The following is a 14,184-nucleotide window of genomic DNA, read 5'->3' on the forward strand; positions in this document are numbered from 1 at the left end:
TAGGTGGTCCTGGTGAAAAATCCTGCCAATAACCTTTCACTTTAGTCAATACATCTTCACTTGCACTGCTAAAAAGTCGACCGTAGAATAATCTTCATTGTTGACCTGGTTCACTCTCACCCATGCGAGAAGTGAACAGCCTGTTCAAATATCCCAAGGTTGAAAGATGTTGGAATGGCCAACCATTGTTCAAATGTCACAAGCAACCAGCTCTTTGACTGCAGGTGGCCTCACACTTCAGGGATCCTTGAACCATGATGTTGACAACTGCAGCCAAGTTGTTGCATTTTAATGTGACAAACAATGGTGCTAAGTACAATGTACAGGGAATGTGCTATTCTGTTGACATAGCATTTCATACCTACACTCACCTTGTGTGTGAGAGCATGGAATCAGTGATGATTCCACACACCTTTGCAGGTAAAAGTTAATGCTCTGAGTCAGCTTTTCAAAAGAACACACTGCCGTTGAAGGTTAGGAGATGTACATTGGGCACCCCATTCTACCTCCTACAGTATTGGTCCGTTGGGTAAAGCTACAGAAAGCAAGGGGGACAGAGCAACGCTAAAATCTGACTGCCCAAGTGTCTTGACTCTTCTGGGGGAAGGATTTAAACAGTTGTGTTCATCGTGGTCACAGATTGGATGGTAGAGTCATTGAATCCTACAACATGGAGACACGTCCTTGGCCAAAACTGGTCCATGCTGACCTAAATGTCCGTCCACGCTAAGCCCATTTCCCTGCACTTGGCCCATACCCTTCTTATCCTTTCCTATCCATGTATTTGTCCAAATACCTTTTAAATGTTGTTAATGTACCTCCTCAACTACTTTTGCTGGCAACCCGTTCCATATGTAGCACCAGGATGGCAATGACTGTGAGGAGCGTCAGAAATATTTTGTTGAAGAAAGTCCTGAGTCCTCACATCCATCATAGTGAAGCCTCATGTTGTTCTTTCGTGCAATATGTCCTGGAAGCTTTCCAAGGAGATCGTTGTCATGTCTCCACAAGGAGCTCCGTGGTATGTGATTTTATCCAATAATATGTTGTACAACCAGAGTTTTAGTGCTACTTCTGGAGTAGGATTATGCCACTAAGCCCCTGTGACACCTCCCGTGAAGAAAAGGGGCTCTTCCACATCACAAACCAGGTCCATACATGCTTACAGTCCAGTGTGCGAATCTGGCAGCTCTGAAGCACTGTCTTCCACTCCTTGCCATGGAGTGTGATTATGAAATGGGAACATCATGCTTCACTCTTAAATGCCTTTTTTTTGTCTAATTATAGTTCCTTAGCTTGCCCGACAAGGAGACAATTAGTGCACACAGTATAATGGTCATGATTGTTTGAGGTTTTATTTTTAACCTGCATTCTTAACAATAAATGACCTTCCAATGATTCCTGTGGTTTTTTTGACTCACTTGTGGGAATTGCATGTCACTGGCTAGCCAGCATTTATTACCCATTCCGAGTTGCCCTTGAGAAGGTGATGGCGACCTGCCTTGTTGAACCGCTGTAGTCAACCTGCTGTGGGTTGACCTACGATGCCTTTATGGAGGAAATTAGTGAGGCCTTGATTACTGCAGTTGCCCACAGAAGGGTCTCCAGTTCCAAAGGAAAAACCCATAATTACTCTGACCATTTGGCATGTGGTTTTAGCCATTTGCGCAGTTCTTGTGCAATTGATGGCATACCTGACATGGCATTGTTCTAACTTTGTTTCAGTGTGAGTGTCTTGGCATTTCCACCTGAGATAACTACATTTTCCCATATCATTCTTTTTTTACTTCTATGTTATTTTGTCAGTTACCCTTGTAATCTCCAAGCCTCCCGCATTTATACTGAGCCCCTTTATATAACTAATACTTTACCCCTGAGCCTATGACTTTGGAACTTCCCATGCCCTTATGTCCTTCCTCATGTAGAGACCAGATGCACAGTGACCTGTTTCAAGGCACCTCTCGCAAGCAAACCCCAGCCCCAATTTGTGGATCTTCTTGTTCCCTCCCATTCACGATGTGGTGCAACCCTACTATCCACAGTACACTGAGCCAGTACTATTATGTCCAACCCAGACTTGAGTTGTTCACTTTCCGTAGGACTCTGGGGACTGCTGCTGACAAGCCCCTTGACCATTATTGCTGAAACTAGCAGGACTGACCTTGACCCAGATCTCTTGGAGTGATTTGGTACGACAATCTTGACTAACTGTTCCCCTTCCTCCATGTGAGCAGCCCTCAGTTGACTTACATTTAACCCTTGATTTGTTTGTATTATAAGGACATTGTGTTAGAAATCTATGGACTCTAATAGGACCAAGCTCCTGACTGACTCTTTCCAACCCTCTGAACTGGAATAATCTGAGGCCTTTTACTGACAAAGTTGGTACTTCCTGACTGACTGTACTTCCATACTGTAGGGAATCTAATCTAAATCTAAAAATTGAAAACTGCTCCCTTTTGGCTTTTGGACGTGGCCATTTGATTGAAGCGCATGTAGTGTGCCATGAAAACTACTGATGCATGCTGCAGGTGTAACGATGTAGCACACTGCCGCACAGTTTACCCTCTATCTAGCTGTTCAACTGACGATTCAGTGCTCATTATTGTCAGGAGTTGTCAGCCTTTCCATCTGTAATGAAAGGCAATGCCAGCCACAGAGGCTGGCAGCCTAGAACTGAGCACTAAAGACACCATGTGCTTAGAAGACAAGGTGACCCCTACAGAGGCTGGCAGCTTGTAACTCAATGCTGAGGCCAGTTTATGTGAGCTCAGAGAGCGACATGGGAAAAACATGGGCTGGCAATCTCCAAGCAAGTGTTCAAGAGAGTGGTGAGTGCAATGAAAGCAAGCTGTGAAATATAAGATACACCTTGTGTAGATGAATACAAGGTTTTGCGCAGGTGTCCCTGAACTCTAAACTAAAGTGCTGAATTCCAAGGAGGCTCTGCACTGGTCCAAGAGCAGGCATATTGGTGTGGTGAGGCTGGAGATTCACCGCTGCCATTTTATGTGGATATAAAGTCAAGGAGAATGGTAGCCATGGAACATGCAGATATGTTGTTCAGAAGAAGCAGTTGCATGATGGCCGGGGTAAGCATGTTGCCAACTACTTCCTTGCATGTTGAAAATTTGCACAGTCCATTTGCTCAGTGAAGGAGAGGAAAATCAGAAGTCTATTTTGATCAAAGAATGTCTTTGATGCCCAGAATGGTCTCCTTTGGTTCATCAATTTCTGCATTGATCTTGTTTAGTGAGGAGCAGTGGAAAGTAATAATTGCAAATATTTCCATGACAACCATTGACTCTATAAAATATTTCCAGGAGGTCAAGATGCTCCATATGAGATTTTCTTAATCTTTTAAGATGAACATTTTGTTTTCAGACTTGCATTTATCCCAGTGCTGTGGGCTGATGGTAATTTTTCAATTAAGGCATGCAGAAAATTAGTCAGCAGACATTGTAACTCATCGTCCTTCAGTTTTACAGCTGAATTCCAATTGCTTGAGAGTGACCAGCTCAGTATAAATGGCATTTTAGCTCTTTGTGCCCTCTTGCAAAGAACAAATATCCATCAAAATAGATGGCTTTTTGATAAAACAAAACATCCCTCCTGGTGAGGGATGAGCATTATTGAACATCATGTGGGCTTCCTCGTTTATTAATGCCATTCCTCATCCACTGACGTTTTATTTTAAGGTACATCAAAAGTCCACGCAGCCACTTTGCTGGAAAGATCAAATCTCTAATGTCATACTTCTGAAAATTCCTGTGGTTCCTCCTGACAGAATTAGCTGTTGAATCTTTTCCCAGCCTAAGTTGAAGCATTTGACATCTCATTATTTGCCTCAGCTGTTTTCAGTATCACCTTCACCTACCTAATTAGGTAGCTCATTGAATATATTATTCATAATCCAACTCGCGTTACTGTCAGAAAATGTTGACACATTTTCAGAAGAGACACACTTTACGGAATGACTCAGAGGGAGAGTCACGCAACACAACATGAATACTGATACAATGTCACGCCAAGAAATGACCAATGCTAATGACCCTGCCGGCTATAGATGCCTCTGGCGCAATTACAGTAATCAGTGCACTGTCATGAAAATTTTTGATAAGGTTTATAGATTTTAACTGAGTCATTAAACTAATGTAAAATTATTTCTTGCCCATTATTGGTCATAGATTTAAAGGAACACATGTTACCAGAAAGAATAAAGTCTGATTTTTTTTTTGCCAAATAGAGTCCATTCAGGAGCCCTTTTAAAAATAGCAGATTCTAGAATTTCTACTCCCTTTCTCTACGCATAATTTTTGTCGATACTGAGTAATGTCACATTGCAGCCCACCCATGGTCTAATCCCTTTGTAGAGTTGAGACCTTGCTGTAAGAATGTGTGGTTCATGACACTTGAGAGGAGCTGTGGTCTGTGGTGAGGGAGCCTCATTTTCAAATGGGAGCCAAGAAAATAATAGCCATCTGCACCTGGAATTCTTTCATTGACAGGCTTTGAAATGCAAAAAAAAATTACTCTTCATGTTTCAATGATTAGGTGCAGTAATATAAGTTAGATATATTTTTACTGCATCGACTTACTTGCATTTTCCTGCAAGGATAATCATTCTGTTAGTGCAGAGAACTACTATGCATTCAAAATTTGGAAGAAAACATTGTTAGGAAACTCTATGAGTCATGACCTGAAGTTTTATAGATGTTCATGCCCTCTAAAATTGATAGGAAACATTTTACCATGACTTTTTTAAAAAAAAAACTGTTCCTGGAGTATATTGATTGATAAGCTAATTATTACTACTATGAAAAAATTCTATTCTTGAAATTTCAGTAGGTTTCCTAGTTTTTGAGCTGCAATGTTTTTGTTATGACAGCTGAGTCCCTTGTGAATGCTTGGCTGATTTTCAAAAGCTAGGAACCACTGGGCAAAATAGACTACTTCAATCACAGTTTCAACAGATTATTAAAAGGTTTCCTGTCATTGATATGTGATTTAATTAACTTGTTTTTTGTTTTTAGAACAGTTTAGCCATCTGAGGGAATTTCTTTTCATGTAATTCTTGAATGAAAATTCTTTACAGTATGAGTATGCTTGAACCTCAGCTCTATTAGATTGCTAGGTCTTTATCCTTAAATATCTATTTCCACAAAATGGTTCCTGAGTTCTTCCAATGGTGGATACTGGGTGAGAGGCTATGGAGAATATTTGGGGCTAAGAAGAGCACATGGAGGCTGCATGGGACATGAGGGTCCCAAGGGAACCAAAAGGTTGTCATATGGTCTGACTTTAATTACTAGACCCGGGCCGATGTCCTCATAAACAGGGATGGTCTGGTCATTCATTTGTCTCTGTTGCCATATTGAACTTGCCTCTGAAAGTGATGGGCTCCATCTGACACCCGACTCTTGTGGTGCAAACCCATTTTGTTGAAACACTTACAAAATACACTGTCTCTGAAGTTTAGAGGTTCCCCAACTGAACCTTACCTCCTCTTTGACAAAACTCTAGGCCTAACTGTCAATTTCAGAGGTACCAGTTCAAAGAAATTCACACAACATATTATTTATAATATGTCAAGAGACCAAAGAGTCCAGAATCTAACATCGCTTTATTGTAAGCTACAGGAACGTAGAACATTCAGTGTCTAATGACACATGAGTCAGACAATACACGTGCTCATGGCTGTTTCTGTGGTTAGCTTTACCTGAAGCAGGTTGCTAGAGGCTACAGCTAAAGGGGCATCAACCATTGCTTCATAGGAGAATCTATTCCCCTCTTACCACCTGTCACAGGCATGTCAGAAAGATCTACAAATTGATAATAAAACTGAAGTACTACCCATCGCACCATAAGATGTTCTACGTAAAACCAGTATTGGGCTTACACGATGTGCATATTTGTTTACAGTACTTGAGAAATCTATCAGGAATAAAATAAAATGTGAAGTCCGTGGAAGGAACAGCGACTAGGGGATAGAAATTATCACCTCAAAAATTTATAGCAGAAGCATAACAGCTAATTAAAATAGTCACTTAGTAGCAATTAAATTAATTTTTTTGCACTTGTCGAAGGTAAGGATTCAAAAAGCAGATTCTACAGTAAATCCCAATCATTACCAGAAACTATCAAGACTGAATAATATATTTTTGGTGCTTGGACTGATATAATCTTACATGATTTTTCACGCGTTACAAAGCTCATTGAATTAGCTGGTTGCTAGGTGAAATATTTGCACTTAGAGAACAACCAAAAATGCAGAAGGCTGAACCAAATCCTGAATTTGAAAAACTAGAATAAAGCTGAAATCCTGCATGTCAATTGTCTGCTCTTCCAACTGTGAAACACTTTAGGATGTTTTTGGCTAAAATATGTATATAAATATAATTTGTGACTAAATACATTACTGATGCCCTCAGATGCTGGGTTCAACATCACCATTGAGCTGGCTGCCATATGTAACTCCTTGCTGCCATCTACTGATAAGGACCCAGTAAGTTGGTGAAAACCTGTGCAGTAACATTCACCTCAAATCAAACAAAAATCATTTAATGTAAGTGGTAAAACGCATCTTTCTGGCACGTCATTAAAATACATTGACTCAGAGGTAAATGTAGCCTCAATATTTATATTTTAACCATTACTAATATCTGCATTTCTGTGATAATTTTTATATGAGAATATTAACAGCGATTTCAGATGTAGGCAGTCAATCAAATATTCTTTTCCAATAGGTGTTCAGCATATAATCTGAAATGTATTTTTGCAATATGTTAATGCTGCTGCAAAGTTTCTCAAAATACAAAATGCGCCGATTTTAGTTTTGCCTGCACTGTGCTTCTGAGAGAATACCATCAGCTCCAAAATTTCTCAGATAAATATTCATTAACCAGGTTCATTAACCTTGACTGAAAAGACCGTAGTTTGTTTCTAAGATGGTTACAGTATTAGCATTGTTGCCAAATTTGCTAATCCATTTTGTTATTGATTTCAGGATCCAAAGGCAGAGTGCAATAGCTGTGCAGACAAAGACATCAACACAGTGAGTACAAACATTTCAGCCTTGCTTCTAGTCTTTAATAGTCTCAACTCCCTGCTGAGATTACAAGTCTGACCACAATATTTATGTGTAATTAGAAGAAGTAAAACCTGGTCATGCAAGAAGGACTAATGGTATCTGTGCTAACAATTCAATATTTGCATTGACTGCTTTGCCTTTGCTAAGTTGATCAGAGAAACTTTATTATGTTAATTATCCTGTTATAGCAGAAAAGGGGAACATAACTACACCTAGAGGATCGAGTTAATGCAGCTGGAAGTTGCAGAATATTGAGTCTTGCCTGTAGATATCTTAACATTGTACATTATTTAAGAACAGGGAAGCAAAGTGCAGTAATTCCATTACAGCAGTATTTATATGCTCGGTATTGGTGTGAATAAAGTTGATAATACCTTCTGGCCACCATAGAAATGTCTGTTTCTCTCTGCCTTCTTTGTGCTGTACAGGTTAGTATAATATTGGAAAACATGCTTTTGAATAAGGAATGTTCAGCACTAATACTTTGTCACAATAGTAAGCTTATTCCTTTATGAATTTAATAGTTTCAATAATCCATCAAAGTTTTGTAACATTATGTGCTTGGATTGATGTAAGCATGGGAAAATTGTTTGTATGCATTATTAACTGCCTCAGAAACCGGGGAATCTAAATCTCAGGCATTTAGAATGGGAAGGAATTGTTTTCTTAATTCCTCCAATGGAGTCTGTGCATGATCTTCAGCTGTGTGAGGAGAAAGCTAATTGTACCACTTCAGATCACTGCTTCTCCTGATGTCTGAATATTAAAAGATCACAGCTATCTAATAAAGCAGTGACTATGAATGTCATACGAACAGTGTAATCAGGTTGTATTCATTAAAGAAAGTACAAGGTAAGTGAAAACAGATGTAATAGTAGTGACCAGGAACAAAAGGAATAAGCTTTGTCTGGCCTTTAAGTAGTCGTGTTACAGAGCCAGGAGTTACAAAACATTGTAAAGATGCTTTTTTTAATCAAGCGTGCTTCAAATGTTGTTCTTTCTGTCTGTTGAATGATGTCAGGAAGGTCTGTTGAGAATCGTATGTAGCATTGTGTACAAAATTAAAAATGTAGCTGTAAATAGCTGGTGTTCCTGCAGAAATATTTTCTCTGGTATTTTGCAGGTCACAACCTTTCAAAAATATGACAGTGCCAGGGTTTTAAATATGAACTTTATCTTTACCTTTTTAAATGTATTCCGAGAACAAGAGTATATTGTTGAAATGGCAACTCAGTAATCAGAAGCCTGTAATCATGAGCATACAGTATTATTACTCTTCAGATGATTTTAATGCACAGTCCCAGGAGGCATAGACTTGTGGACAGAGGAACTAGGGCAACTTGTGGTCAGGAAGGGTCATTAGCACAAGCAATGACATGATGCTTTGTGATAGATCTAATTCAAAAATATTAAGTCCGTCAAAATTTGGGATAGATTCCCAATCCTGGGGACAAAATTTGTGCAGCCAGCTAGGGAAGAGATAGACCAATCACCTCAAGGTCCTAGTGGCCTCATTTATTTTGATGGCTGGACTTTGTTGAAATATCCAGTGAGTTGCTGGTGAAACTGGAAGGTCCATGGGAAGCCTGCACTCTCCCAGTTTCAAAAAGAATTCTGAGGGAGATGCCTTCTGAGACTGTAGGGTATTCACTGTATGATAATGAGTTAGTACTTCATCTTTGTTCTTTTTCTTGACTGGATTGGCTATCTAATTGGAGCATATGTGGTTCACATTCTTAAGTTTAAAAATGTCAATCAGGACCCGACAAACATGAATTAATTCAATTTACAGTTGAAAGAAGACAGCTATCTGACCCAAGTGAGCATTTAAGCCATACAATGGCACAGCTTTGGGACTACAGTAATTATGTTATTGGATAAGATAGCTGGAGCTTTGGATGTGAAGTTTGAGTTCTGTCACAGCAGAGTAAAATTTTGAAAATCCTTGACTAAAATGGTTGCATTAGTAAAAGTGATCATGATTGTTCTAAAATCCATTTTGGCTCCCTAATATTGCTCAAGGAAGGATTGTCCTTATTCAGTCTGTTTTATGTGCGATTCGAATCCCAACACCAACCTGGTTGATTCTTAATTGTCTTCCAAAGTGGGAGAGCGAGGCACTGAGCTGTACCAACTAACCACTAATTGGCCCAGAAGCAGGTCCACTCTCTCCTGCTTAAGGTAACTAGCAAAGGACAATGATTGTGGCCTTGCCATGGTGCTCTTCTCAATAGAAAGCATGGCATCATTCTTGGAGTGACATCAGTTTCCGCTGGTGTGGACCTTAACATCTCCCTTAATACCCTTTTGCCAGTATAACCCAAAATTGCCCTTGCAATTCTTGGATGTCATGTTTCATGTTTGATCCATTTAACTCATCAAACCAAAATACCCTTTCATTCTCTTTTTAAGGAAATAAGTATTGTTGACATCATTCATGCTGCAATATGACTTTATCTAGTCTTGTCCTCTACAAAATGTTAATTTATGTCTGAGTGAAAAACCAAATGCAAAATGAGGAGCTCCTCTTAGTTCACACCTCACAGCCCCTTGTCCTGACTGTTTGACAGAATTTGTATGATCTGGCTAAACCTGCTCACCCTTGTAAACATTGAGGTGCTACATAGACCGGATTGGCATCCATAGCTTGCTAGCTGCAACTGGTGCTCTAACTTGAAATACACCCTGAAAGACTTTTTTTAAATAACTGAATGCTAACATTGTAATGTTGACGAAATAAATTGAAATTAAGATTTAAAATGTTTCTCACTTTTCTAGTTACATAAAGATGTTGTGCAGTTTAAATATTGCTAGTTTTAAAATCTGAGTCCAGAAAAGAGACACTGCCTTATAACCATTCAATGCTTGGTGCTTTAGGCTTTAGGGTTGATGTAAATAATGTACTGTCTGTTAATAGTGCCTGTCAACTGTAGCAATGTCTCATCTGGGACTAGCAGGAATAAATAAAAGGCAGTAAAGTGAAAGAGTATTTGAGACTCAAAGCCAGAAAATGAGTATTTTTATTTTTTTCACTGAGTCTCCAAGACCCAGAAGGAGGAAAATTCAGTCATCAATCCATGACAGCTGAATTTTACAATTTAATTGTGGCTTAAGAGACTAGAACGTGTTGAAAAAATGGTGAGCAAAGTTACTGGTATGTTGTGGAACAGAATGTTCTATGTGCATATAATTGAAGACTATCTGGAAGTTGATTTATAAATATATTTCAAGATTATATGAAAAGGATGTTTGGCTGGATTATATGTGCAATATACATATTCTGTATTGTTTTATCAGAGAGAAATAAAATTAAAACTCCCATTTTTGGCATGTTTATATGTTTCTTTAAAAGTTCAGTTTTATTTATTAGTTCTACACTGCAACCTCAGTGTAAACATTTTCAATAGAAATAGAGTTGTAAGAACAGTGAGTGCTGTATATTTTGATAATTACATTGCAGGTATTTATGGTCCAGGTTTTCCAGGAGCCTTTGGGTCATATGGTGTAAATGTAGATCAATAGAAGTCACGTGTAACTTATGGTGTGGTCAGCAGGTTTCCCTTGATTTTAGTGCCAATTACATGAATCGTTTGCTGAGACCCTCTTTACCTCATTAATGTGACTCTAACCTCACATATAAGACAAGAGAACATAATTTTACTGTGATTACATCAGCTTTCTGGCAATCTTCCTTGTTACCACATGATCTTTAAGGACAATAGGGACTGGGACATATAATGCTAAAGTAATTTATGGCTCTCGGCCTGGGAGGAGTCGACAAACTTTGCAGCTTGATTTTTGCAGTACACCCATGATCTTTAGATCAGTGATTTAATTTTTCTGTGATTTTGAAATCAAGAATAAGATCAAAGGAACAGCAAAGCTTTCCAAGTGGACAATCTCCTGATTAAGATTTTAAGAAAGAAGAAGAGAAGTTACAAAGCCTGGAGGTCAAATGCTCTCAGTGTCTAAGGAGTAAGGTTGTGTGCCTGTCGTAGGAATGGAGCATGTGAGACTACCTTTGACAACAGAAAGCATTGGCCACATGTGTTAACAACTCCAGGAGGGTTTGATGTTTTTTTTTCATAGATCCTTATCCATAAAGATGAAGGTCAGCATGGCCTTCAATCCTTATGGTACCTGAATTCCCCTATCATCCAGAGGAGGTCCATGCAATGTCATTTAGGGAGCTGTATTTTCCTGCATTTGATAGGTAACAGATGTGTTCTTCTGGGGAGTATCTGACTTTATCAAATCTGACATTCTCCACATGGAGCAAAGAGACAGGGCGGTCTTTTATTATAGCTTGCTGACTTGCTAGGGATGGGGAGTGATTGATGGAGCCTACGTAATATAAATGTCACATTCATGAAAAGGAAAATTCTGGGTGCCCTACTTTGTGAATAAGGTCAAGTCCTTTGAAGGAATAGAGGTGATTCCCTGGAATGAGCTCCCAAATTCTGTTGATAGAGAGAGCAGAGAAGCTGAGGTTGCTCTCCTAAAAATTGAAAAGGCAGAATTTCATTTCAGCCTTCTTCCAGCCTTTTACAGTTTTTATTTTACAGTTCCTATATTTTGAACATGCTTTCAGTAAATTCAAATGAGGTTGTCATTGTGGAATTGTGCTGAATGGAGTTAATCTGATTAGGATAATCTATTGCCTGCTCAGTGTTGAAGTGGTCAAAAGCATTAAATTAAGAAGTCAATGTAATCAAATGAGCTTCAAATCCCTCATTATAGTAACAGGGTATCTTAAGAATATCTGTTCCTTTTTGAAGGCCACTGTTTATGTCTGTCTGCAGTGTGAAGATTTCCTTCAATGCTGGGTCACTGGAGAGAGATTCCATTCCAGTTTGCGATTTCACATTGTGTTCTCAGGGTAGAGATTCACAAGATCCAACTGTGTGATTAAAACTGCCGAGCAAATCTGTACTGGCAGCTCAGAAAATGAATTTCTTTAAAGACGGTTTCAGGCTGTACAAAAGCTTATTTCTAAGTAACAAGGTATAATCTAAATTATTATTCACCATAGAAATGTGCAGGCTGTAATCCCGTTGTGTCTATCCTCAAAGTTCATTAAAATTCAATGAAAACTGAGTGGGCTCAGCAGGTATATTATTGTTTCTTTATAACTTTTGTTCAGCGTATGACAGTGTACAGTTTAATATTTTAATGAATTGACAAATGGTCATGTATGTGGAGAATACATGCTGGTTATAATCATGAAGTTAATCATTCACTGTTTGTCCTTTGTCATTCATGGTTCAACTAACCATGGTCTCTTTTACTGGGCTGAATCCTTACAATAAACTTTCTTCCTATATTCAGAGTTACTCACTGTTATAGCAGTGAAATGTTTTACATATATTGACGATGTGGGATCAAACCTTACTTAAGTTAAAATGTCAGGAGTATCATTTTAAGTCCCAGTGAATTTTTATTTGTTTTAGTTCATGGGATATGTCACTTACCAATTATTGTTCATCCCTAATTGTCCTGGATATTCAATTTCCTGCCTCCCCAACCCCAACACACATTCAGTAAAAGCCAACTGCTGGCCATTTGTGGCTTTGGAAATTAGTTTGTACAGAGAGGGTGCAGTCTGCTGCCAATGTGTGTGGCATGCCTACAGTGATTCTGATTTGAATTTTGGTTTGCCGTGTGTTTGGGGTAATGATCCTCGAGGAGCTGCAGGAAGGCTGGAAGAAGCAAATGACAGGGCCAAGCATTTACAGTGTTGATGTAGAGTCAGGAGGCAGACACTGGATCCTCCTAGTTCCACATTAATGGGATCTAAAGAAACACAACTTGGAAGAAATTGATGCTCTTATTTTTGTCGGCAAATGATCGAATACTGTTCCAAGTGTGCCCCAGGATCTTTCCTCTTTTGCCATCACCAATATGAACTGTGCACTTCCAGCTTGAAATGTGCACATGGAGCCACCTGCTATACTGGACATGTGACACCCATTTTACCTTCTGGGACAAGCAGAATATAAAATAAGGACCAAAGCATTGAATTTCTGTGGTCCAAATGAAGTTTCTGAGCATCCTATTTATATTATTGCATGTTTACTTCATCAGTCAAATCTTGCAGCACTTAAGAAATACTCACTCATCTATTTCTCAAGATTACCTTGCATCTCAGAAAAGTATCAAACTCTTCAGAAACAAAATTCTATTATCAGAAGGCTTTATTGCTGACACAGCATGATGTACATCACTCTGAAGAAATCCACATATGTTGACACGGCCCACTATTCTAGTTCAGTCAGTAGAGAGGCAGTAGGCCCTCATGATCGTCACCATATGATATCACCATATCTCTTTCCATGTCGATATACTCCCAGTGCATTGGTACTGACAAAAACTGGGAAGTCGGCAGCCTTGCTCATTCTGAAGAATGGGCGGCACGGTGGGCGGCACGGTGGCACAGTGGTTAGCACTGCTGCCTCACAGCACCAGAGACCCGGGTTCAATTCCCGCCTCAGGCGACTGACTGTGTGGAGTTTGCACGTTCTCCCCGTGTCTGCGTGGGTTTCCTCCGGGTGCTCCGGTTTCCTCCCACAGTCACAAAGATGTGCAGGGCCAGGTGAATTGGCCATACTAAATTGCCCGTAGTGTTAGGTAAGGGGTAAATGTAGGGGTATGGGTGGGTTTCGCTTCGGCGGGTCGGTGTGGACTTGTTGGGCCGAAGGGCCTGTTTCCACACTGTAAGTAATCTAATCTAATCTAATTCTCAGGTCAGTAACACAGGGAATTAGGGTGCAAAGGAATTTTCTGGAAATGGAAGAGAGCTTTTCAGGGTTTCAAACTCTTTGATAGGATGTGGGCATCATCAGTTCATCCCTAATTGCCCTCAAGAAGGTCCTTGTATGACTGCAGTCCATTTGCTATAGGTACACTCACAATACTGTTAGGGAGGGAATTCCAAGTTTTTGCCTTTTTACTGCTCCATGTACCGTCCATTGATTGCCTCGTATCACAGAATCATACTGCTGTCATAGTACCTGCACTACATGGAATGAAGTGGTCCAGGAAGCGGTTTATGAAGGTCATTCACCTTCTCCAGAGTAGTTAGAGATGGAGAACAG

General features: G+C 39.5%; 1 protein-coding gene across 10 annotated transcripts in view; it reads left to right on the top strand.

Moving 5' to 3' along the window:
• Positions 1-14,184, top strand: part of rbfox1 (RNA binding fox-1 homolog 1) — a 1,740,493-nt gene that overhangs the window by 575,144 nt on the left and 1,151,165 nt on the right. For 9 of the 10 annotated variants that reach the window (XM_043711606.2, XM_087997810.1, XM_087997809.1 and 6 more), the window contains one exon: positions 7,007-7,054. Coding sequence is in view for 2 of the 10 variants with exons in the window: in XM_043711602.2 (XP_043567537.1) it covers positions 7,007-7,054 (48 nt within the window). In the remaining 8 variants the exon portion in view is untranslated. Of the gene's footprint in view, positions 1-7,006; positions 7,055-7,823; positions 7,943-14,184 lie in introns of those variants that run through there. The other variant, XM_043711609.2, reaches the window with a different exon arrangement.

This window comes from Chiloscyllium plagiosum, unplaced genomic scaffold, assembly GCF_037043375.1.
Source record: "Chiloscyllium plagiosum isolate Xiang-an unplaced genomic scaffold, Cpla_swu_hap1 HiC_scaffold_20, whole genome shotgun sequence".
Classification (NCBI taxonomy): Eukaryota; Metazoa; Chordata; class Chondrichthyes; order Orectolobiformes; family Hemiscylliidae; genus Chiloscyllium; species Chiloscyllium plagiosum.